The 27,778-nt window shown below is 37.2% G+C and overlaps 1 protein-coding gene across 1 annotated transcript in view; it reads right to left on the bottom strand.

Moving 5' to 3' along the window:
• Positions 1–27,778, bottom strand: part of FAM13A (family with sequence similarity 13 member A) — a 235,272-nt gene that overhangs the window by 90,046 nt on the left and 117,448 nt on the right. Inside the window, exons 2-3 of the mRNA XM_042782411.1 lie at positions 2,588–2,629; positions 1,130–1,309 (exon numbers count right to left, since the gene is read on the bottom strand). Coding sequence (XP_042638345.1) covers positions 1,130–1,309; positions 2,588–2,629 — 222 coding nt within the window. The remainder of the gene's footprint in view (positions 1–1,129; positions 1,310–2,587; positions 2,630–27,778) is intronic.

The following is a 27,778-nucleotide window of genomic DNA, read 5'->3' as shown; positions in this document are numbered from 1 at the left end:
TGCCACTTAAAATGTCAATTGGTTATATAATTGATTCTTGTAATTCTACAATTACATTTGTTAATATAGTGCTAAATGATATGCAGCACGGAATTTATTAATACTATTTATTTTTGTATAGTTCTTTAAGCAGAAAAGTTTCCTTTTTTTTTTTTTTTTTTCATTAAAATAATGTAGATTAAGAGTCCAGGTGAAGAGAATGAGGTGGACTTGGTCGGGTTTAGTTTTGGACATTTATGGAGTTCAAAACAATAACTTCACGGAGACTAAATGCTACCAAGAAACCCAAACTCACTGCCATCGAGTTGATTCTGACTCATAGCAACCCCCTTTGGGTTTCTGAGGCAGTAAATCTTTATGGAAGCAGATAGCCCAAATGCTACAGTACACAGAAATAAACTTGGAGCCTTTCAGGAAAAATACCATATGACTATAGTTTCTTATATATAATTATTTTCCCTGACAATTTAATTCATGATTATTAAATAATATAAACTGGTAACAACTGCTCATCTGTATTTCATAAAATCTTTTAATGAAGAATAAAGCTCCCTATGCTTGACATTTACACTGTGGGAATTCTTAAAATTAGTCTTTAAAATAATAAAGAACTTAAACATTTCCTTTTTGATTAGAGTTAAGTTCAATCTTTCTTATCCTAAAATATAATCAATAGTCAGAGTACTATAGTGAAAATCTAGCACTTAATCAGGTAAATACACCAGGGAAATATGTTGGTTCATATTTAAGTCACATTTAGTTGACTCTTAAGTCAATTAAGTGTTGTCTAACATGAAAAAAATCAACTTTGTTCCTGGATAGGCACAAAGTAACTTCTCCCATGGTTCAGGTCTCCTCTGAGTAAGATATTCATGAAGAAGCTATAATATTTATTAAATCAGAGGCGGCTTTCTACATCATCCCAAACATATAGAAGAAAATGAAATAATTATTCAATCACCTATGAATTCCCAAATGTTATCTAAGTCTAGAATGGTCAAAACAAAAACTTTTAGTTTTAACATAAATACTGAAATAGGAGAGGCTAGGTGTGATTATAACACACTGACTGACTTATTTAGGTGTATGTTTAAAATTCAAGCAAGTAAAAGTTCTAACGCCAACTCACATGTCTCTGGCTCGTCGAATTTCATCCTGTTCCTTGGACTGGCGTCGTCTCTGTCTGGCAGATGCTGTGGAAGATGTTGATGATGTTCCAGATTCTGAGTCCTCTGAACTGTGACCTCCAGAGCTATTAACATCAAAAAGATGCTGTTCTACAGCTGACCGGATGGTTCTTTCTAAGAGTCTGGCACACACACAAAAAAGAATACAGTCAATCGAGCAATCCTTTATCCATGGTTGCCTTTAAAAGTATGTGTTCATAATTTTGAAAATATTTTTATTGGAACTAATGGCAGATTTACTATATTTGGTTGAGTAAAGACAATGTACAAAACATTAATCTCCACAGTGTTTGTATCGGGGGCTAGAAACAAAACAAAACTAAACAAATTCCACCAAGATGTTAATTGTGTTTCTCATCTTTCTGAGTCCAGGATTACTGAGATGCTCACAGGAAGTACAGCAACAACAAACACAGAAGCGATTAAGGAAATAAAGGTCATTTAATACAAGGCAGAATGAGGGAATTTTTTTTTCTCACAGAATAAAAGTGAACCTATTCTTACAAAGACAAATTTCCTCCAGATTTCGTATTAGCTCTGCAGAGAATGTATGATTTGTAAAGCAAAGTGACAAAAATAATTTCATGATTCCCATAATACAAGTTAGAATCCCCTTAAGGTAAAATTATATAGGGAATATTGCTATTTAAAAAACATAATAAAATCTCATCAGGACATTTACTACATATAATAGCATGGCCATAGTCTTTCCTGAACTCTGTCTATTAAGTTGTGATGTATATAATCGAAGCTACATTCATGCAAACAGTAGTAAGGAGAGATTAACTTTGTTCAACCTGAGGAAAACAAGTAAGCACAATGGGCTGAGAAGAGTGCATAATGAGATATAAATGGTATCATTTTAAAAGCTGCATAATCCTTTAATGTTCTAAACCTTCTTTTATCACTATACTATTTAATTCTGAATAATCTGCCAAGGAAAATTCTAAACTTATACTCCTCAAAATAGATTTTTCTTCACTTGAAAAAGATATATATATATCTATCTATATATCTATCTATCGATATACACACACACACACACACACATTAATTTTCAGATTGAGAAGTAGCACTGACTTAAATAATATTTTTTTTATTGCAAGATACTACTCAAAGTACATAGACTGCTTTCTTTGCAAATATCAGTTGACACTGACATTATTTTCCATGAAGCAAATATAAAGCTCATATTTTCAAAAGGCTGAGTTGTCTCCCGTCATACATCCATACAAAAGCTCAAATAGGAGCTTCTCATTTAATTCTCTCCGCTGTTGGAGTTAACTTTAAAAGTTATCATTGATTGCTTATTGTCTTAACCTGATATTCTAACCCTACCAGAATTGTTTTTCTCTGCTTTAATAAAAGAAAAAGGGGGGAAAAAAGTTGAAATAACTTACTCTCCAGTTGTTGAAACACTGCTGACTTGTGTCACATGAGCACTGTGGAAAATCAGCAAAGAGAAAGAAAGATTAGATGAGGTGAGAGACCATGAACCAAGTACCGAGAAGGGATCACGGGCTGAAGGAATTAGGCCTCAAGTGACCCTCCCACCATGTTTAACCATCCACTGCCAGATGCCAATTTTTCACTTATTTCTAGAAATGGAGATGGCCCTGGCTGTTTATTCCTCAACAATGCCTTTTTGCCATTTTTTTCTTTTAACTAATGGTGGTCCATGTGTGTCAGAGCACAACTGTGCTCCGGAGGGTTTTCTTTTTCCTAAATTTTCCATTCAACAGTTCATACACATCGATTCATACACACTGACTGCAGTCCCCACAATGTAACAGCACTCTTCCTACTTCCTCCCTCAGTTTACCATTTCCCTTCATCTTTCACTCCTATCCTTCCTGCCTTCTGAGCTTTACCCTTGGGCAAATGCTGCCTTTTTGATCTTGTATGGTTGATTGTTCTAACAATGCATGTGTTACCTCCCTGTTGCTATCATTCACCTTATAGGTGGTGCCTATCATTTTGCTGAAAGTTGAGCCATGGGAATGAGTTCAGTTCCAGGCTTGTATCTAAAAGCCACAGTCCTGGGGGTTCCACCACTCTGTATCAAATCAGTGAGCCTGGTATTTTTTATGATTTTGAGTTTTGTTCCACATTTTTTACCCACTCTATCTGGGACCTCACATTGTGATCCCTCTGAGAGCAGTCAGCAGTGATAGCCAGGCACCATCTAGTTCTTCTAGTCTGGGGTTCATGTGATTCCTTAGTCTTTTGGAACAATTGTTTCCTTTCATCTTTGATTTTCTTCACAATTCTTTGCTCCAGAAAGAGAGAGACCAATAGTTGCGATTCAGATGGCCGCTTATAGCTTTTAAGACCCTAGTCTACTTCCGTAGTGATACTCCCTTGGCAACCCAAGGAGGGGTCGCTATGAGTCGGGTCCGACTCGATGGCACATAACAACAACAACAACAACAGTCACTACTCATCAAAGTAGGATGTGAAACACTGCTTTGTGGACTATGTTGTCAATTGGCTTTGGTATCTCCAGAGACTATGGTTCTGAGCCCACAGGCCCAGTGACTACATTGCCTCAAGGTGTTTAGTTATGGCTAAGACATTTTCATAACTTTGCCTCCAGTGTGCTCAACTATATTCATAGATATATATTTACAATACATATAAATACATACGTAGCAATATCCTCTGTCAAAGCTATCTATAAAACTGGTGTAGTATCATTAACTTTCCCACCTTTGTTCAGTTTTAGTGTCTATGTATCCACTCGTAGATACTATTCTTACTGTTATTGGAGGGTTGTGTAAAAGTATTATTGCCTTTAACTCTTGTGCTTTTCCTAGTGTCTTCCTGTGCCTTGATCATTTTGTGCTGACCTCTCCCTTATTATATGTAACCTTTTCCTCTATGTGTCTATCCTTTAGTTAATAACTTACCTCCTTTCCACTCCCACCCCTGGTAACCTTCAAAGAATGATTCTTTCTGTGTGTAAACCTTTCCTTGACTTTTTACAGTAGTGGTCTCATACAATATTTATCTTTTGTGATTGACTAGTTTCACTCAGCATAATGTCCTCTAGGCTCATCCGTGTTATGAGATGTTTCACAGGTTCACTGTTATTCTTTAACATTACATAGTATTCTGTTGTGTGTACTTACCACAGTTTGTTTATTCATTCATCCATTGTTGGCACTTAGGTTGTTTCCATTCTTTCGATATTGTGAATGATGCTGCGATGAACAGGGGTGTGCATATATCTGTTCATGTCACAGCCCTTATTTCTCTAAGGATATATACCTAGTAGTGGGATTGCTGGTTCATATGGTATTTCTATTTCCAACTTTTTAAGGAAGCACCATATCATTTTCCACAGTGGTGTACATTTTAGAGTCCCACCAGCAGTATATGAGGGTTCTTGTCTATCCATATGCTTGCCAGCATTTATTTTCTATTTTTTTTTTTTTGAACTTTGTGATGAATCCTAAGATATTCATTAATGTTTTGATTTGCATCTCTTTAATGGCTAGTGATCACGAGCATTTCTTCAGGTGTTTGTTAATCACCTTATTATCTCTGGTGAAGTGTCTGTTCCTGTCTCTTCTGCCCATTTTTAAAGTGGATTGTTTATCTTATTGCTATTGAGATGTTGAAGTTTTCTATAAGTTTTAGAGATTAGTCTCCTGTCTGATATGTCATTGCTAATTTTTACCCCCAATCTTTAGGTTCTCTTTTCACTCTTTTGGTGAAATCTTCTGATGTGCATAAATGTTTAAGTTTTAGGAGGTCCTAGCCAAGTAATTTGTCTTCTGCTGTTTGTGCATTTTTAGTTATGTTTGATAGTATATTTATGCTATGTGTTAGGGCCTCTAAGTTTGCCCCTAGTTTTTCTTTGATGATATTTCTAGTTTTAGGTTTTACATTTGGGTCTTTGATCCATCTTGAGTTAGTTTCTGTACATGGTGAGACATAAGGATCCTGTTTCATTTTTCTGCAAAAGGATACCCAGTTTTGCCAGCACTATTTGTTAAAGCAACTATCTCTTCCCCGTTTAATAGGTTTCAGCTCTTTGTCAAAGATCAGCTGTCCACAGGTGGATGGATTTATTTCTGGATTCTCAGTTCTGTTCCATTGGTCTTTGTGCTTGTCATTTTACCAATACCAGGCTGTTTTGACTACTGTGACTGTATAGTAGATTTTGAGATTGGGGAGTATGAGGCCTCTAAATTTGTTTTTCTTTGTTGTTAGCCACCATAGAATAGGCCCCTGACTAAAGGTGACCCCCGTATTACACAGTAGAACTGCCCCATAAGATTTTATTGACTAATATTTACAGAAGTGATCACCAAACCTTTTCTTCCATGGAGCTTTTGACTAGGTTTGAACTGTCAACCTTTAGGTTAGCTGCAAATTATAAACAGCTTAGGTCACTAGGCTCCTTTTAAAATTGTCTTAGATAGAACAACTGACCTCAGAAACCTGTCTCTTTCTTTCACCAGAGCTACCAGAGCCCTAGTTCAGGGTCTTTTCATTTTTTAAAAGTTTAATGTATAAGCTGCTGACTGCTTTCCTGCCACCAACTCTATCTATCCCTGCCTCTCCCCAGCACGAATCCAATCCCTAGCCTGCAGATGTAAGCATCTTCCCGAAACTCATTTCTGAACAAGCAGGGGGCAGCAGGAATCTCAGCGAATAGAGAACAAGGATCAATATGGTTTTCTACATAACTATTTCTAAACCACCTTTTTCTAAGCTACCTTTCATCCTCCTTGTTGCTGAGTTGATTCCGACTCATAGTGACCCCCTTTGGGTTTCCAAGGTGGTAAATCTTTACGGAGGTAGATTGTCCGGTCTTCCTTCGGAGGAGTGGCTGGTGGGTTTGAACCTCCAACCTTGTAATCTGCAGTCAAATGCCTTAGGCACTACGCCACCGGAGCTCTTGGCAACCATCTCAAGCTCTATGATGTTTTCTCTTATCATTTAATTTACAGCCTTTTTTGTTGAGCATTTATGAACTTTCATAGTTTCTTATTTTCTCTAAAGCCTAAATTATCTACAAATGCATTAAAAAGTTATCAACATCAGTTAGAATGATGAAATTATAAGATAGCATCTGATTAGTCCCTTCAGAAATTCCTCTCTTGCCCATGCTCTATTGCATATAACTATGATGAAGGGTGAGGATGGTAGCTATTTTAAATGTATTAATAGCATTCATTACTTTTGCATATTCTGCCCTCTAGTGCTCAAGTCAGCTTCTAAATCAAGAGCCAAGACTGCTATGCTTATAAAAAGAGGTGAAATACTGAGGTTTTAAAAAAATCCTTAGCACAAGTCAAACTATAGTTTTGCTCAATAGTTCTAATAGTTCTCTTTTCCCCCTCCTTCTTTGTACAAGACACTTAAAATAAAATCTGTTAATGATCAATATTGATAGTAACCTTTCAATCATTCTAAATATCCTAATTCATATTATATACTTTTCAGCATATGAATATGTTGCATTGGAATCATCTATTGGTTTTTTCTTCTAGCTAAGGCACTTGACTGCTAACCAGAAGGCTGAAGTTCAAACCCGCCAGCCACTCCTCAGAAGGAAAGTTGGGCAATCTACTTCCGTAGAGATACTGCCTCAGAAACCCAAGGAGGGGTTGCTATGAGTAGGGGCTGACTCAATGGGACATAATAGAAACAGCAACAACAAGGCTATATCTCATCTCCTTCAATTCAGAATTTAAGTGCCTCAAGGGATTGTGTATTTCTCATTTTCTGTTATCACACTCCCTGACACTGCACTTATTATACCTAGATATGATAACATAGTCATTATCCTAGAAATGATCAGTAAACATTCTTTAGCTTTAGATAAGTTCCTTTAGTTAAATTTGCAGCTCTTTTTCATAGCCATAGATCACAGCCCAGTTAAATGACATAAAATCATGTTATTGTATACAAGGGAAATTGATGAGAAAAACCATATAGAAATAATTTTTTACAACACCTGGCATTCACTGAATACTTACTATGTTCCAGACACTCTGCTAAGTACTTTCTACATGTTCCACTGTTACCTACCATCAAGTCCGCCACTCATGGCTACTCCACGTGCTACAGAGGACAACTGCTCCACAGGGTTTTCTTGGCCGTAATCTTTATGGAAAGCAGATTAGCAGGCCTCTTCTTCCAGAAAGCTGTTCGGTGGGTTCAAGCTGTCAACCTTTTGGTTAGCAGCCCATCACAAACTGTTTGCACCATCCATAGATCTTCTCTTTACTATTTACTATAACCTGTGAGGTAGGAACTACTCCTTTCCCTATTTTCAGATGAAAATCATGAAGCCAAAAATGGTTAAGCTGGGATTTGAACCATGAAATTTTGGGCTAGAGTCTAAGCTCTTAATCTCTATACCAGACTATGTTTTAATCCATCACTTACGAGAAGAAAAAGTCATTTGGAGTCATCTTTGTATACGGAGGCCTGGGCTTATGTATTTTACTTGGCTTTTAATTATACCATTTCTCTTCTGCCTCACAATGCCTGTTATTCATAGTGGTTCCCAGGCTACATAACCAACAATAAATCCTTTGCTGTTCTGTTTGCCCTTAACTGGAACAGGCAGTCCCTGCTTTTGATGCTTGGTGGCTCACCCTCTGTAAATTCAACACTGTATAATTAACTCCTGTACTCCACTTCTCATGCAGTTACACAACTTTGGCTTTAAGAGCAGGGATCAATGTGAACAATGACTCAAGGAGAAGCTGGAAGAGTCAAAAGGTTGTGGATCTGCCAGATGCTAAAAAACATTCCAAGCTTAGAAGGACAGCTAGCCAATTAGTTCCCCATGACACCACAGAAGGAAGAGATAAATTCCCTTTCTTTCCTTGTGCAATTGTTTGTTTTGTCCCTTTTGCCTGCTAATGGGATTGTGATGTTTCCATGTTTTTTTTTTGGGGGGGGGGTGGAGGAAGAAAGGAAGGTGAGGGAGGAGGAGGAGACAAGGAAACAACAACAAACAGGACCAGATTCTGAGATTTCTCACTCTCCAAGCAAGTGTTTCTCAAATTTGCATGTGCATAAGAATCACTCCAGGATCTTGTTAAAACAGATTCTGACTCAGTAGGTCTCTGGTCTAAGGAAGATGAGGCTGAGATTCTGGGTTTCTAAAGAGCTCCTACATCATTCTGATGCTACTGATTTATGGCTCACACTCAAGAGTAGCAAGGCTCTCAATGTTGTTATGTGCCTTCGAGGGGGACCCGACTCATAGTGATCCCTCCTTGGACTTCCAAGGTGGTATCACTATGGAAATAGATTGCTCCATCTTCCTTCCAAGGAGTGGCTGGTGGATTTGAACCTCCAGCCTTCTGGTTAGCAGTCAAATGCCTTAGGCACTACACTACCAGAGCTCCCAACGCTCTCAATACTGTAACTAAAATTCTTTAAAACTCCAATTACTTAGATATTATACACACAAACACAGTGTTGTCAAGTTGGAACTGACTCATGGCGACTATTCCTTGGGTTTCTGAGGTGGTATCACTATGGAAGTAGATTGCCCAACCTTCCTTCTGAGGAGTGGCTGGTGGGTTTGAACCACCAGCCTTCTGGTTAGCAAATGCCTTAGGCACGATATGTTGTTGTTGTTGTGCTGTCGAGTTGGACCCGACTCATAGTGACCCCTCCTTGGGTTCCCGAGGCGGTATCACTACAGAAGTAGATTGCCCAACCTTCTTTCCGAGGAGTGGTTGGTGGGTTTGAACCACCAGACTTCTGGTTAGCAGTCAAGTGCCTTAGGCACTGTGCTACCAGAGCTCCTGGCATAATATTATAATGGTCATTTAAAAAATATTTTAATTTAATGATAAAGATATGACCTGGAAAACTCATGCTAAACAGTGTGAATAAAAGGTAACACATTAATATCTCCTTCATAGCTTAAAGAAAAATAACCTGAGCTATCTAAATCAGGGTTAAAGGGCCTTTCTCAGAATGTAAGATAAATGACTAAATCAATAGTAAAATCAAGTGAGTAAATAATAGTCATTGTTAACAATATATTTATTTTAGGTCATATTTATGATAAATTTATAATTTTTAAAAACAGTGTATTTGGAATTTCTGGTATAATTAGCATGTCCATACTTATGTATTCTTTTGAGAAGAAAAGCTCATAAGAAGAAAATGTTTTTCATTATGAATCAGAAAAGAGACGGCTGCGCTTGACACTATATTTAATTAGCTTTCAGTAGGCAGGTTGTTAGCTTGACTGCTTTGGGTTGATTTCTTCATATAGAAAATGAAAGGCCTGACTAGTGATCTTTCTAGTTGTCTTTTAGCTCTAAAAGTTCGTAACACTATCGCATACTTAAGTTTATTGCTCTAAAGTTAAATCATTACAAAAGCTTGTAACTGCATATTTACTTTCATGACATAGAATTGGTTGTACTTATGCTTTATCATATTCTACAAAAGGCTTGGTCAGGTATCCAACTCTCATTATTCTTGTGAGATGAGCTTAACAATTCACCAATAACAAGACTTCTAAGAAAACTTGATGACAGAAATAGGGATTGCTTCCATAACTATAGCTGGCTTGTGGAAGCAGTTCTAAGAAACTGATAAAAATGCAATAACCATTTAAAGAATAGCAACTAAGTTAAAGTGGAAGATACGTATTTCCTTCATCTACATGTAGTGTGAGTCACTGAGTAGCAAAAATGGTCAACACACTCAGCTGCATTGGAAAGGTTGGAAATTCAAGTGCACCCAGAGGCACCCTGGGAAAAAGGCCTGGTGATCTACTTCTGTAAAATCTGCCCTTGAAAACCCCGTGCAACATGGTTCCACTCTGGCACACAGGTCACCACCAGTCAGAGTCAATTGGATTGCAACTGGTAACAGGTAGCTTGTTTTTTATCCTTCTGCAGACAGCTAACAATAATGTTCCCCACACACACACAGGCCTTGCTTCACTTGAACGGTTAAATATTTGACTGTTAACTGAAAGGTTGGTGGTTTGAACTCACCAGCTTCTCTGTGGGCAAAAGACATGGCAATCTGCTTCTGTAAAGATTTACAGCCTTGCAGCCTAGGGAGCAGTTCTACTTTTTTCTGTAGGGTCGCTATGAGTCAGAATTGACACGATGGCAATGAATTTGGTTTTCTTTTAATGGTTGACTGATTTTCCCCTAAAATATAACATTTACATTTATTAGATATTTTTAGGAGTAAGGATTAAATCTGTAATTTGTATGGGTAACATTGTCAAGAATTAGAATTCCAGAATACTTTAACTGTGCTCATGTGGAACCAGTACATAGACCAACAGGCAGTCATTTGAATAAAACAAAGGAAAACAATGGTTTAAAATCTGGAAAGGTGTGTATCAGGTTGTACCTTTCATCATAGCTATTCAATCTGTATGCTGAGCAAATTACCTCAGAAGCTGGGCTCTACGAAGAAGAACATGGCATCAAGCTTGGAGGAAGACTCATTAACAACCTGTGATATACAGATGACACAAGCTTGCTTGCTGAAAGTGAAGAGGATTTGAAGCACTTACTGATGAAATCAAAGACTACAGCATTCAGGATGGATTACACCTCAAACATAAAGAAAAAAAAATCCTCACAGCTGGACCAATAAACAACATCAAGATAAAGAGTAAAAATATTGAAGTTGTCAAGGATTTCATTTTACTTGGATGCACAATCAATGCCTATGGAAACAGTGGTCAAGAAATCCAACAATGCATTGCATTGGGCAAATTAGCTACCAAAGACCTCTTTAAAGTGTTACAAAGCAAAGATGTCACTTTGAGGACTAACGTGCATCTGACCCAAGCCAAAGTATTATCAACTGCTTCATGTGCATGAGAAAGCTGGACAATCAATAAGGAAGACCAAAGAAGAACTAATGCATTTGAATTATAGTGTTGGGGAAGAATATTGAATATATATTGGACTCCCCATCGAACAAACAACTCGGTCTTAAAAGTGTAACTAGAATGTTCCTTAGAAGCGAGGACGGTGAGGCTTCGCCTCACTTTGGACGTGTCATCAGGATGAAGCAGTCCCAGGAGAAGGACATTATACTTGGAAAAGGATCAGCCAAAAAGAAGACCCTCAACAAGATGGATTGACAGCAGCTGCAACAATGGGCTCAAACAGAAAGATTCCAAGGATGGCTCAAGACGGTGAAGTGTTTTGTTCTACGGTACATAGGGCCACTATGAGTCAGTATGAGTGGGTTAAAGGGCACCTAACAACAAAAACAATAACCATCAAAATCTCAATGCTATTTATTCTGCAAATTTTGTTTGTTACAAAATTGTATGTGTAAGTCCTATACTTCAGATGTGCTTATCTGTTTATCTTTGTTAATTTAAGGGTTTGAAATAATTTGATGCTGTTATTTGACACATACTTATTTGTAACTATTATATCTTCAGTATATATTTTATTTAGTAAAGTAAGTCTCAGTTTGCATTGTCTAATAAATTTGGCCTTGAATGCTAGTTGTTCTGGTATTGGTACTGCCATCTCTGCTTTCTTTTTGTTCACATTTATCAGCTATATATATGTCTATCTTTTTATTATTAACCTTTCTATGCCATTTTGACCCTCTTTTGAGCACAACATTGTTCAAATAGTCAATTTTTGAGTATCCTTAGCTTTTATCAGGTAATTTAATCGACTTATATTTACTGTCGTGCTGATAGAATTGTTCTAATTTTGAGTTGATGCATTATAATTTCTATTTTGGAACTTCCTTTCCTCTGATTTCTGTCTTTATTCTTATCCTCTAGGAGTATTTAGAATATAGCCTTAGTGGTGCAGTGGTTAAAGTGTTTGGCTGCTAACCAATAGATCAGTGGTGTGAACCTACCAGCTGTTCTGTGGGAGAAAGACATGGCAGGCAGTCTGCTTCCATAAAGATTTACAACCCATAAAATTTCACCCAACTCACAATTAAAAAAAAACAAAAAGATTTACAGCCCTTGGAAACTCCATGGGGCTAGTTTTACTCTGCCCTATAGGGTTGCTGTGAGTTAAAATCTATGCAATGGCAGTAGGTTTGGTAAGATTTGGTTTTATGCACAATTCTAGTAGCAATTGCCTTTCATAACCATTCATTGCTAATTATTTAGAATTTTTTAAAAAATAATTTTTAATTACTGTTCCTCCTCCTCTACTTTCCATGCAAGACAAGAAATTCATTTTCTTTGTTCTTCCACCAATACTTATTAACCAGGTCTCTAATTCTTGATTTAAGAAATATTTTCATTCATCTCTGGATTAGTTTTGCATACATTAATTTGATTTCTACTTCTATCTTTATTAATATAGTTCCTTCCTTAGAATCATTATTTTTTAGGTGAACATTCTCTGAACTTCATGTCTAACATTCTCTCTCATATTTTTATCCTTTTCCTCTTTGCTCTGAGTGGGCTTCTCAAATTTCTCTCTCATATATTTTACCTATTTTTAATGATTTCTGCTCTATATTGCTTTAGGTTTTTTTTTTTTTTCCTTTCCATTTCTATTAATACAGTTCTAGGTCCCTTTTCCCCTCCTTTGTGTCTAGCTCTTTAATTCTAAACCTATTCTTCCCTAACATTTCCTAATAATGTTTTAGAGAGGTTGGTCATATCTTTTAGCATCTTTTGAGAAGACTGACAATATTACATCCAAGTTTTCCTTTGAAATGCATAAAAATAATTTCTGGAGTCTGTTTTTATTCTGACTCTCCTGGGAAAACCAATCTTTCTCTTAATTTGTAAATTCCCCTGATAAGTCCCAAATAGTTGATTTCTGTTTAGTAGCTCTTGTTGTCAGCTACTGTGGAGTTAATTTCAACTCATGGTAACCCCATGTGTGCAGAATAGAACTGCTCCAATGGTGGTTCTTAAGAGAGAACAATTAATCTAGGGAGACTCATTATCAATAACCATGGTAAGTGGATAAACCTTAATAGATGATTATTGCCACCTCCCCCCAGCTGAACACTGTAATGCCTACCTAAGTGGATTTGCTATTTGGTCCAGTTTTATGACTAAGCTGGAGAATCAGAAAAACATTTGCTGTTTGTCTCTGTGCAGTGTATACTTGTGAGCATGCATTTAATCCAATAATATTACTGCCTTTATCCCTTTTTCAAATGCTTTGTGTTAGGTGACTGAGCATCCCAGGGAAATCCTCTCTCCTGTCCATTGTTTTACACACTAAGCATTCTTGTTGCTGAATGGATATGGAAATAAAGAAGCTACTGGGGGAAGAGAGGTGAAAAAAACATACAATTCAGCTCTGGGTATCTCAGATAAGACGTTCCTGTTCAGCTGTGGGAATGCTATTTGTTTTTCTGGTCAGCACAATAAACAGTGAAAGGAACCCAAGCCAGCCTGTCCCTCTCCGTCCTCCCCTCTACACCCCCGGGCCAACCTTCTCTCTTTGTGGCCATCTGTATTACTTAAATGGTAGAATATGAACAAGAAGTCTGCAAAGCAAAAATCTGTTTCTCAGTCCATCCCCAATGATGATGTGACTTTTAACACATAGTGCTGTCTTCATCATTGCTGTTGTGCTGTCTCTCGTGTTTATCTTTTATATTATCACTGGCATTTAAATGGTAAGTTGTCAAGAATTATATCAAGCAAAGCTACAATTTAAAGTAGGAGTCAACATTTTATTAAAATCTGAATGTTCCTCAAAAAGATGCCCATAGGAAGGCAGGGAAATTAAGAAATGAACTAGCAAGATGTCTGCGCAGAATGGATATAAATGTGTCCTTTTCTGTAAGTAAATTTCTTCCTGTTGTATTGTGCTGAGAAGACATAGGAACAGAAGAAGCATTTAAAGTATAAAAAATTTTTAAAAATACACCTTCATTTATCAGTATAGCCTAAAATATATAATCAGTATTTCCCATTAATGTGTTAAAATTAAATCCAGAATTTATATCTATCTCTGACTATGCAAAAAATATAAGTAGTGATACCAAGGAGTCAAGAACTCAATATTGAGTCCTTAAAGAATTGTAGGATTAGAGGTGAGATATAGGACACAAACAGACATATGCATACCTATGTTCATCGCAGCAAAAATCACTATAGCAAAGAGATGGAAACAACCTAAGTGCCCATCAACAGATGAATGGATAACCAAACTATGGTACATTTACACAATGGAATGCTATGTTACATTAAAGAACAGTGAAGAATATGTGAATCATTTTCCAATGTGGATGAACCTGGAGGTCATTATGCTGAGTGAAATAAATCAATCCCAGAAGGACAAATATTGTATAAGCCCATTACTGTAAAAAGTCGAGGAAGGGTTTGCTTAGGGAAGGGAACTCACTTTGTAGGTTACTGTGGATGGGAGGGAAGAGGAGGGGAAAATTTTGGACTAACTGGGGGCCACATGCTGACTTGGGTAAGTGGAGGAATGCTATGGAAAGGTGACCAACATGATAACACTGGGGAAAGGGAGGACACCGAATTATGCACATAAGATATAGACGACAGAGGCTAATACCAGTATATCCACAATACTGCATTAACAGTAACACCAAACACCAAGCTACAGATAAATACACAAAGAACAGAGAAGATCAGATAGGGGTTGGTGAACAGGAATAAACTCTAGACCAATGATAAGATTCAGCTGAGGATAATCTTGCACAGATACTAGTGATACAAAATAACCACAATCATTACAGAAGCAACAGAAGACAGACATGGAACAATCCCTCACAGACAGCCATACACTGTGGGAAAGAGAACCACCAGATCTGCCGACTCAGGACCACAGTATTGGGGGACACCAGGCTTAATTGGCACAACATAATACATAAAAATCTTATTCCCCAACCTACTTTGGTGAGTAGTGACTAGGGTCTTAAAAGCTTTTGAGCAGCCATCTAAGATGCAGCTGATGGTCTCTTTTTGTCAGAAGCGAAGAGTGAAGAAAACTAAGGGCATTTGGAAACAATCAGCCCTAGAATATGATGGACCTCTAGACCAGAAGAACTAGATGGTGCCCAGCTACCAATGGCAACCCCTCAGGAAAGGCTCAAAACTGGAGAACCTGGATAGAGTGAGAGGAAAAATGCAGAACAAAATTCAAAAACACAGTAACGACCAGAATTACTGGTCGGATGGAGTCTGGTGGGACCCCCAATACTATGGCCCTGGGATACACTTCAGGCCTGGGATAAAACTCACTCCCAAGGACTGGCTCTCAGCCCAACAGTAATAAGATTTACATGCAGAACACCCAACTCAGGGCAATGCACCCACTTACTCTATGGAGATACATCCCCTATAGTAATTGGCCATGGGGCACCAAAGAGGCACCAATCACATGAAGGAAAAGCTGGCCAGACAGGAGTGCGTAACTAAGAAGGGCACAAGGATGGGGGTGGGTCACTGGAAGGGAGAGGGGGAGAGTGGGTAGGGTTGGGGATGGTAATTGTGGAATGAAACCAAATGTACACGAAATACTGAATGTAAAACAAAATTTGCTCTGTAAATTTGCACCGAAAGCACGATAAAAAAAAAAGTTAAAATAAAGAATTGTAGGATTAAGAGTAGTAAAACCAAAAAACCAAACCCACTGCCACTGAGTTGATTCTGACTCATAGCTCCTGTGGAGCAGCTGGTGGGTTAAAACCACTGACTTTCTGATTAGCAGCCAAATGCCTTACCCACTACACCACCAGAGTTCCTTAAGAGCAGTAAAGACTATAAACACGATGCATATTCTTTAGTATAATCAAAAGTCTGACAGTTCAAACCCACCCAGCAGCTCTGAGTGAAAAAGACCTGCTGATCTGCTTCCAAAAAGATAATAGCTACAAAAATCTTATGGGGCAGTTGTACTCTGTCACACAGGGTTGCTATGAGTTGGAATCAATTCCAAAGTACCGAACAGTGGCTTTCAACTGAGGTATGTATCAGAATCTCTGTGTGACTTTTGAATGTATAGATATCTAGGGGCTCCACTGAGACTCAGAATCTAGTCAGTGAAATCCAGGAATTTTTAAGGTGCTCCCCAGTCAAAGGTGCTGTGCCTGTATGTTTGAGAGCAACTATATATCTGGAGGGAGCTCTGGTAGCATAGTGCCTAAGGCACTTGACTGCTAACCAGGAGGCTGGCGGTTCAAACCCACCAGCCACTCCTCGGAAGGAAGGTTGGGCAATCCTACTTCCGTCGTGATAACTGCCTCGAAACCCAAGGAGGGGTCGCTAGGAGTCGGGGCCGACTCTATGGCAAATAACAACAACAACATATATCTGGAAATGACAAAGAAAACAAATATTTTGGTATACAATTATGTGTATCTGAAAGAAATCCTAATATGTAGCTGACTTTGTCATCTTGGTAAAACATCAAGTCAGTAATTAAGTAGACAACCTGCTTGTTTATTCCACTTATTAGTCAAAAGCTTGAAATGTACCCATAAAGAAATAAATGTCTGGTATGCTACATCTCTCCAACTTATCCCATCTGATAATGAGGAATTTTTGCTCACAGATGAGAATTTAGCAATTGCTCATTATACTTATTAAGGAGAAAGATAAGCTATTAAAAATAAAAACAAGAAAGTACAAATACATATACGTAAATATACAAATTCCAGCACAAGTTATTTCGACAGATATATATATGCCCCCCTGAAAAAAATTATCTAAAAATGCTTTAGAATAGATTTTCTACTTATCAGTATAGGAGTGGTATGACATAATTTGTAGATCCCATCTGATATTAGATACTATTTTAATTTTAATTCATCCGAAGTTAATTTTTTTCTTCAGTATATATTTTATAGTAAAGGACTTTCATAAAATTGACAGTTCCTAGGTTCCAGCTATCAAAAGTTAGTAAGATGCAACAGAATGAGTTTGTATGCCAAACAGCTATCTTAAGAAGTAAATTTGTTTGATGTTCTTTTCAGGAAAATTAAAAAAAGTAATAAAATACTTAAACTGACCCTAACCAATTCCAAATGTGCTAAAATAGTAATTTAGCTTCAATTTGCACTGTATCAAAACTACGGTTGAAATTGATAAAAGCTGTCAATTCTTGACTTTAGATAGTGCAAAAAAAAAATAAGAGAGAGGAGAAGATCAGTGCAGCTGCTGGAAGAAAGGGGTTAGATAACAAGGAAGAAGGCCAATGAGCTGTTTAGAGCCTGGTGAATAAAACTGGTTCCAAGTATAGGTATGGTTTTCATAAAAACCAGATAATGGTGTATTAGTTTTCAGTGTTGCTGTAACAGAAATACCACAAACGGGTGGTATTTCCACAAACAGAAACTTATTTTCTCACAGTTTAGGAGGCTAGAAGTCTGAATTCAGGGTGCTGGCTCTCTGTCGGCTCTGGGGGAAGGTCCTTATCTCTTTTCAGCTTCTATTCCTGGGTCCTTTGGTGATTTTCATGTGGCCTGGCATCTGGCACCTATCCTCCTTTATCCGCTTCCTTCCTTCTATGCCTAATCAGCTCGTATCATATCTCCAAAGGAGGCTGGTATAGGTGAGGTGGGGGCAGGCAGAGACCGAAAGGAGAAAAAAGGAGATGAAGAACCCTAGTCTCAGGGGAAGCTAACCACAGAAAGAAAATCTGGGTTTGCTGACACTGAAAGCACAGACAAATGGCAGCAGAACCAGCAACAGATCCGAGTCTATCTGATTGGAAGCCAAGCAAAGAAGTTCTGACAATAGGGAGCTGGATGTGGCATAAACACCAACAGCAAGTTGCTTTGATGCTAATCTGAGCAGTTGAGGCAGGGGTTCTTTTTCTTTGGATTCTAGCCTAGAACATGAAAGAGACCAGTGTACAATTTCCTTGCCAAGAATTTTTTTCACCTTAAGTTTGCAGGGTCATGTTCATTTGCGGCAATCTACTCAGGGTTTGGCATAACTTGTCCTTCGCGTTCACTTTCTTAATCATTTCAACAGAGCTGGTAATCCCTAAGGAGTATCTGTGGAACAATGACACCTACTGTTTGAGCTATTGTAGTTGCAATAAACTTACCACATGGGATGGCAATAGGGGTAAATTTATAGCTACTGTTTCTTTCCTTTGAAAAAAGGGATAAAGGGCTCTGTAGAGAGCTTAGGTTGGAGAAGCACTGAAATTAGAGAAGACAGAATTCTTATCACAGAAGATGTTTAATTTACAATGAAAATATGTAAGTGTTTCTCTATTTATAACAACCATACCTAATTACAAAAAGGACTGAAGGCAAATGAAATGTACAGTAGACCAACATGTAGTTCAGCCAAGACAACTGAAAGAGAATCTCGAGTTACAGAAACATATTTTACAAGGTGAAAAGTGGAGCAAGATGATGATTGAAATGGCCTATCAGGTTTCCTGTTCCTGCTTCCCACCCTCTTTCTCTACCAACAGGTGAGCCCCACACCTTCCTAGTGTAAGCTGGCTTCCCCGAAGGTTCTTGTCTGTCCGCTACCTCAGCCGCAGGCTCTGCCTTGTTGTTGTAAACAACCTATCTTGCCTTATGCCTACATTACAATACTGGATCCCTGTCTGATCTCCCTGTATCGGAGTTCCTTTAGGGCTCATCCATCTCGTTGAAGGTCTCCCCCTCTTTTGTCGACCCTCCACCCTACCAAGCATGACATCCTTCTCCAGGGAATGGTCCCTTCTTATAACATGACCAAAATAGGTGAGACGAAGTCTGGCCATTCTTGCTTCCAAGGAGCATTCTGGCTGCACTTCCTCCAGGACAGATCTGTTAGTTCTTTTAGCAGTCCATGGTACTTTCAGCATTCTTCGCCAGCACCACAACTCAAAAGCATCAACTCTTCTTCGGTCTTCCCTATTCATTGTCCAGCTCTCACATGCATACCAGGTGATTGGAAATATCATGGCTTGTGTCAGGCGCACCTTAGTCCTCAAGGAGATATCCTTGCTCCTCAGCACTTGAAACAGTTCCTTCGCAGTTGACTTTCCCAATGCTACACGTCGTCTAATGTCCTGACTGCTGCTTCCGTTGGCATCGATTGTAGAACCAAGCAACGTGAATTCCTTGACAACCTCAATCTTCTCTCCATTGATTGTGATGCTGCTCATTGGCCCAGTTGTGAGGATTTTTGTTTTCTTTCTATTGAGACGTAATCCATACTGCAGACTGTATTCTTCAACCTTCATCAGTAGGTGCCTTAAGTCATCCTCACTTTCAAAGCTAGCAACCTGGCTGCTGGTAATCTACTTCTGGTGTGTCTCATCTTTTGACTGTGCCTTTCCTCCCCCTGGAGAGAAATGTGACCTGTCTCCACTGTCGTAAACACAATATACAGCATTCAGTACTCAAAATCATTTGACAATTACTTATCGCTTTTTTTTTTTTTTTAACTTTTCAAAGGCACAGTTAAGATTATTTTGGATTTAAAAGAGTCAATTTTCTCTCATGTTAAAAAAATCATCATAAAATTCCTGAATCTTGTAATATTTCCCTTTTATAAGCCCTGCACCAAAGGAATTCTAAGTAATAAAGTGGGAGGGAAAGGGATGGAAGACAAAAAAGTTATAGATTGTTATTTAAATATATTTAAACGTTGAAGCATTTATTTGTTCTTACTGGAGGCTGTGCAAAAAAAAAAAGTACACTGACTAATAAATTATTTATTATTGGACTTGTCATGCTTCTAGTTGAAATATCTAGAAGAAGTGAATCGTAACTAACCATGTTTTCTTTTTTCTACTTAAATACTATATGATAGACTTACACACACAAAAGGTCTATATGAAACCAGCCATGTGAATAACTGGGGAAAAAAAAAAGTTCATGTTTTACCAATAGATTCTCTCTGCTTCAAGTAAGAAAAGCCAGCTGCCACCAAGTCTACTCTGACTCATGACGGCCCCACGTATGTCAGTGTAGGGCTATGCTTCACAGGGTTTTCAATGGCTTTTCTCTCCACCCCAATCCCCAGAAGTAGATCACCAGTCCTTTCTTCTGAGCTGTCTCTGTATGGACTTGAATGTCCAATCTTTGGGTTAGCATCTGAGTGCCTGAACCAATTGCACTACCAAGGGACAAAAATTCAATGGCCTTGTGGTAACCTAATTCTTACATAATTTGTAAGACTATCATATAATTCATTTTCATTTCAAGCTGATTATTACTTTTACATTTATGAAGTAGCTCTGCTTAACTTAAATTTCCCATTATATGGAAAGAATGCCAGTTGGCAACTTTTCCTTGTTCTGTGACTTTGAATTCTACTATAAATGTTGGCTAGTGTGTACATTCTTTTCCTACTTTTATCATAGTTTAGTTTTCATGATCTTTAACATTAAAAAGGTCAAATACATTGTAGCAAGAGTTCAGTAAATATATTATCAATTTTAGTTTATTTTACTTTCTTTCTGTGAGCACATAATTCATTTTTAAAGACTGCATTAATTAGTCAATCATAGACTAATTACAAACATTTCCACACTATAAAACACAATTATATGTGTTTGAGGGCTTAAGACCTATAAATCCATTTTCCTTATGTTTTTTCAAATAGTTGTCAAGATAAGATAAAATTCATTATGATCTAAAACAGATTTGATATGACCCAGAAGAATAAAAATTTGACAGAGGAATAGCTCTTATAGTTAGAACGATCCAGTGTTATAGTCCCTGGTACTGTGTAAACCTTAATTTCCACTAGTATATAATAATCATTTGTTTGATACTACTGTGGTATTTATATAATGGACACCAGGGTCACTATGTACTCAAAAACAACATCCTCATGTGTTCACTGTAATTGCATAGTTGAGATAGCCTATGAACCAGAATATGCTGATTTGGTGGGCAGAAAACCAGGATGAATAAAATGACCCACCATGTTGTCTCAAACTGAAACCTCAAATGTTCCCTCTTTCGCCACAAAATGATTATGCAATACGCTCAAGTCAGTAAAGCAGAACCTACTGAAAAACTTACTTGTTTAAGCCTGAAGTCCTGTGATACATTTCTGAACTACCAGTGGTTGAAATAAAGTCTAAATTCTAACTCTGGGACTATAACAACAAATCAGATTAAAAAATAATTAAACAAATTATGTATTATACTTTATATCCTGACATTTCCTTTAAAAAGTAGTAGATTTCAAGGCTGAGGAATGATAAAACAAAACAAAACAAACTTTAGTATTGTTTACTTTAATCTACATGGTTATATCATTTTGAAATATATTTTCTAAACTTTTAAACTGGGTAGGTAGTAAGGAAAGACATATAATAAAAAAAACTTGGTTCTAGGTTATACTGAAATCAGATAGTTCATTGAAAAATCACAATCCGTACAGTCAATTTTTAGTACTAGAGAGGCAAGATAGAGAGGAAGGATCTCACCTAATATCTACTTTGAACTCTATAAGCTTACTTGTTTTAATACCTGCTATTCTGGCTTTGTAAGCTTTAGAGAGAGAATAAGACTAAACTCCATAAACTTGTTGAATATTTAAGTTTCAAACTCTATTACTGTATAAAAATGATCTAAGGTAGCTCAAGCCTTTTTCAGTGAGTGAATACCGCTGCTATATGTATAAAATAGAGATTTTTAAGTTATAGCCTAAGCATTGGACAATTGTTAATATTAAAATGGCTACTGTGACATTTGTGAATAATGAACAAAACCACCATGAAAAACAAAAACAAAAAAATAAGGCACTTGACTGCTAACCAGAAGGCTGGCAATTCAAACCCACCAGCCACTCCTCGGAAGGAAGGCTGGGCAATCTACTTCCGTAGTGATACCACCTTGGGTTCGACCTCACAGCACATAACAACAACAATAGAACAACAGTCTTTTCAACTATGCTAACACTCTCTCTCTCTCTCTTTTTTAAGTCTTCTTAAACTAAAGAGGGGGAAATACAACATGAACAATATGTTGAGAGACTCCAGCAAGTTTAGCACGGCCAAAGTGTAGAATATTGTGTAGAAAACGATTCAAACAAATAAACAAACTTAAAGAGTTCTTAACCCTCCTTCACTGCCCTGTAATAGACCAACAAAAATCAAATAAATACCTCAAATAGAAAGATGACAAGGAGCTCTGGTAGCATAGTGCCTAAGGCACTTGACTGCTAACCAGAAGGCTGGCGGTTCAAACCCACCAGCCACTCCTCGGAAGGAAGATGGGGCAATCTACTTCCATAGTGATACTGCCTCGGAAACCCAAGGAGGGGTTGCCATGAGTTGGGTCTAACTCGACGGCACATAACAACAACAACAGAAAGATGACATAGGTCTTTCATGATCCTGTGAACTAAAGGGAAAATAGATTTTGAATTAATGTGCATTTCTGTTAGTACTATAACATGTTAATTTTACTAGGACTTTGCTCTACCTGTCACAAATTTTGTTTTGATACATTAGAGCTAATATCACCATGGAGTAAGGTGAGTAAAACACACTCTATCTCAGAAGTGCTCACCTAGCTAAAGCCAATTACTTCTTCAAGGGAGATCATCAGAAGAGGTTTCTTTCAAGATTAGGCCTAAGGCAAATATAGCTCACGTCACACTTTCAGGAAGAAACTTTTTACTACCTTATCTACAAGTCCAATCCAAGTAGTCATAAATTACATATTAACCCTTGAAATATTACATACTCAATTATCTCAACAAAGCTAATTGCAGTCATTAGCATGATGATGAAAATAACTAACAGCTAACAAAATATTCCTGTTAAATATGAACTACTTCAGGAATAATTTCCTAGCACGTCAGTAAAAACAACACTGTTTGTTCCTCTGCAGTTCTTCTAAACCTCAAAACCAAACCCACTGCTGTCCAGTCAATTCTTCCTCATAGGGACCCTCTCTATAGGACAGAGTAGAATTGACACTACTAAGTATTAACTTAGGAGCTCTGGTAGCATAGTGGCTAAGACACTTGCCTGCTAACCAGACGGTTGGCGGTTCAAACCCACCAGCCACTCCTTGGAAGGAAGGTTGGGCAATCCTACTTCTGTAGTGATACTGCCTCGGAAACCCAAGGAGGGGTCGCTATGAGTCCGGTTTGACTCGACGGCACATAACAACAACAACAACAAGTATTAACTAGTATGGGTAGCATGAAAAGGTTTTTATAACACAATTATAAAACTAATTTAAGTTCCTCAAACAACAAAGAAGCAATATGAAACACAATATAAAGGTATCGAATTTCTAAAAATGTAAAATATATACTAAAATAAATGTTTTCCTTTTCTTTAGACTATTTATTCTTCTGATAAATGACTTCTAAGTGTAGCATGAATATTTCTCACTTAGTGTCTACAGAAGTCATCTTTGAACTTTTTTGATTATACATTCTTGTAAAATTTGTTTATAAGCAGCCACTCTCCTCAAATATATGACTTATTAAGCATTATTCATATCAATTATGTGTATGATTAAACAGATAAAATAGAAATATACAAGTATTAGATGAAGTTAAATAGAAACTCTTATATTTTCTTCTTGTACCTCTATGATTTATCTTGTATGCTACCTGAACCATGCTTCTTCTACCATTTGAGGAAGCAACATTTAACTTCAGTTTACTCTTCCTTTTTTTTTTTCTTTTGCTTGTTTTATATTCTTAAGCATTAATGAAAAGAGAAAAGTTTCCTTTAGTTGATAATATCACAATGGCACTCAATAAAATCTCATTCACAAATTATTGCATTACATCAAAACAAAATAAACATAAAAAAGCAAAGAGAAACCTGTCCTAGAAGTTAGAAAGGTCTTATATTCTAGTTAACTGGATAAATTTTGTATCTAGAGGGAAGATAACCCCAAACACCAAACCTACTGCTGTCAAGCTGATTCTGACTCACAGCAACCCTACAGAACATGAGATACAACATGCTGTTTTTCATTCTCTTATGATTTTGGTTTCTACTTTCAATATTACTTAGATATTCTAATGACCACGTTGCCACAGATTTTAAAGCTTTATAATTCAGTGTACTAATTCTAACCACGTGAGGGGTGAGTAATGGATTTCCTTTATTATGGCCTCTAATGTGGATGGGTTGAGGACAAAGCTTTCCAAGGTTGGAGAGTTAGAAGAGACAATACCTGGGACATGTCCAGGTGTTGTGGGAAGACACCACCTGGAGCAGTGTTTTTACAGGTGGTGATATAAGCCAACTAAGTAGTTTACACATTTGGTTTCAAAATATTCCTAGGGAACACGTAACAAAACAGATTACAAAAATGTTAGAATTGGGTTTGTTTCCTAAGTAAGGATTTAGTGTCAAAAAAGTACACTGGGCCAAAAAAGATGCAACTAATAATCTAAGAAAAGGAAAACTGAAGAAAAATAGACTCATTCAATTGTGGCATTGGCAAAGCGTACTGAATATGCTATGGATTGCCAGATGAATGAACAAATCTGTCTTGGAGGAAATACTGAACGCCCCATAGCAGTGAGGATGACAAGACTTCCCCTACCTTATTTGGGACCTGTCATCAGATCAATCACTGGAGAAAGACATGCTTGGTAGAGGGTCAGTGAAAAAGGGGAATCCTCACTGAGATGGGCTGACACAGTGGCTACAAGAATTGGCTTACACATAGCCACAATTGTCAAGATGGTGCAGGACTGGCACTGTTCTGATAATACATAAGGTTGCTAAGAGTCAGAGCCGACTTGATGACATCTACCACCACCAACAACAATACTAAAACTGCCTCTATGTGTTTTAAAATGGGCAATGCATGAAATATTTTCTTTGCCCAAAACAGAGCCTCAACTTTACACAGAACCAATCTGAATAAAAATTAACATGCTTGATACAGCATATTTTAAGAACATTCAATTAGCAATACAGTCAGTTTTCTTAGAATTTAGAAGTGCTCTGCGGAGATAATTTAGATGGTACAGGGCTCTGAACATAGCTCTCGATGTATTTTGGCTAATGCCTTTTTCTTTTATCTCCTGTATTTCTTTCTTTAGAATAGAGGCAATCAAAATTTATCCTCCCTCCCTCCCTTCCTTTGTCTCATCATCTTACTTGTACTAAGTGAAAATGATTGAAGGCCAGGTAGCACCTGGTGCTCTCTTAATCATTTCATTTAGATCCTCACAAACCCCTCCAAGGTACTCGGCCCTCCCTCCTTTCTTTCAGATGAGAGGAAAGCAAGCTCGGAGCAGATACAAAATTTATCCAGTTTACACAGCTAGTAATGTTTAAATTATTATACTATATGAGTAGTACATTTTTCTTGCTTATTGTCTTCCATTCAATTTTAGCCTATCAAAATACAGTGGGATGATTAAGTCAGTGAAGATAAATTCATGAAATGGCCACACTGCACTCCAACAGTCTTCAGCAGGACCTTGTAGACTTTAACATATTCCATGTCATGCTTCTGATTATAGCAACTCTACACCTACCTCAGTCAAAGTCCAGTCATAATGCATTATAAGGTGGTTAACTTATTAACATATACTGGCAGTATATCAAGAATGTCTCTTGATAGAAACAACGTTTTAATCATGAACAAATATTTTTTTAGGCCACATTTGCACAAAGTAAATTTGTCAGTGAAGGACAAACCCAGAAATTCTTAATTTGTGTAAGTTCCTGTATACAGTATTCAGTATTCCAAAGGGAAATTTAAGCACTGCAATTTAAATAAACACAATGAAACAAACTCAGTATTACATGTAGTCAATAATCAACAACGGCCGGGCAGCAGTCCATGTACAGAACCCAAGATGATGACTAAAATTTGAAAATAAAATGAGGGTAAATGAATCAAATTTGGTAGTTAGTACCCCTTGCCTGGGATGTTACTAATGTAATTCTGATAAAGGAGTAATTTCTGAAACAACTAAAGTGCTAAAGTGTATAATTTTAAAGTCAATTTTAAGGAAAGATGGTCAAGGACAATTCTTCAAAACAGAATTAAGAAAAGAAACTTTTCTACAAAATCTATGCATTAGAAAGCAAAATATTTGAAAAGATCACCATATCTATGCAAAACAGATAACATACTACTTTCCGGCCCTCCCCCCAGTTGCCATCAAGTTGATTGCAATTCTTTGTGATCCTATGTGTGTGAGAGTAGAACGGTGCTCCATAGGGTTTTTAAAGGCTAATTTGCAGAAGTAGATTGCCAGGCCTTTCTTCCAAGGTACCTCAAAATGGACTGAAACTTCCAACCTTTCAGTTAACAGCCAAGTGCATTAATCATGTGTATGATGTAGGGACTCTGTACTACTTATTATAGGCCCCCCAACCAGCTATTTATGGAGGCTATTTATTTTTTGTTTTGTGTCAATCTCAAGCATGTCCAATGATATTAAATGAGTTGTAACTTTTTGCCTAAATCTAAACTGAAAATTAATGCTGACTTACTTTTAATTTTTTAAAATAAACACATGGACTACAAACAAAGAAGGAAGTGTGTGTCACAAAAAATGATCCAATGACAAACTTTAACAACCTGGAATTCATTCAATTTCTTCCATGGTTACTAGTATTAACCTCATGTTTTAATTATTTCCTATTTGTTTACTCTGAATAATGGCCAGGCTTAAGTAGCCAATTAGGGATTTTTTTAATTCAGTTATAGAGAGATTTGGGCAACCACCTCATTTATGTCAGCCAGTCAGCAGTCAGATATGTGGTATTATATTCTCATAAAACAACTGCCTCTGTGAAGCACAGTTACCAGACAGATCCAAAAAATAGTCCAAATCTAAGAAGTTACAATTGAGAAGGCCAATGTGTAGATGTGAGAGTTTTTCACTGGTCTAGCTTGTTTTTTATATAGCTTGACATTGGTAAGTGCACATAAACAAATGACCCTAAAGTTACACAGTTCATGAGCTGCACTACTTTCTAAACTGAAGCCACGGAATGCAATGCCTACCAATTTAATTATACAGCAAGCTAATTAAAAGTATGAAAAAAGCAACCCAATACTGGTGGGAGGATTCCCAGAGTGAGGTATTTGGAATGGACTTCCAGTTACTGAACTCAAACCATCATCCATTCAATTCCCTTTTGAACTGTCCTGATAACTACTCCAATTAATTCAACTTTCTAATTGGTTAATGTGGTCAGCTACCAAAAAAAATTAACATAATTTGCATACTTAGTTACACACTTTAAATACACTTTCAAGGGATATGAGCTAGAAGAAATAGTTGTAAGTGTTCCTTGAGGTCTGAATAGTGTAGAAAAACAAGTAAATGCCAAGGATTAGGTCCCATTCATTGATGAAACTAGGGAAACCATTTGTAAGAGGTAGAGAAAAGAAAAAAAGCAAAGCAAAAGGGAGAGACAAGTGAGAGGAGAAAATGAAAAGTATTAAAGAAACATTTCTTCTGGAACTCAGGCTTTTTCTTCTTGTTGCTACAGAATGTGCTAGAGGAGGAAAGATTATAGCTGACACATTTTCCTAGAGAATGATGAGGTAAGTGAATTTAGCACATTTTTCCTTCCTTTCTCTGCAAAATATAGTGTGCTTACTTGAGCATTTTCAACTTATTCTAAGTCTCATCTTTAACCATGCCATACACCAACTAAGGAGTAATGTGACAACTGGTGTTCTGCTGGCAGATTACGGGTTTGGTCCAATTCTGG

This window comes from Orycteropus afer, unplaced genomic scaffold (genome assembly GCF_000298275.1).
Source record: "Orycteropus afer afer isolate SDZICR_OR568_19922 unplaced genomic scaffold, OryAfe1.0 scaffold00309, whole genome shotgun sequence".
NCBI lineage: Eukaryota > Metazoa > Chordata > Mammalia > Tubulidentata > Orycteropodidae > Orycteropus > Orycteropus afer.
This window is presented reverse-complemented; position numbering and strand designations above follow the sequence as displayed.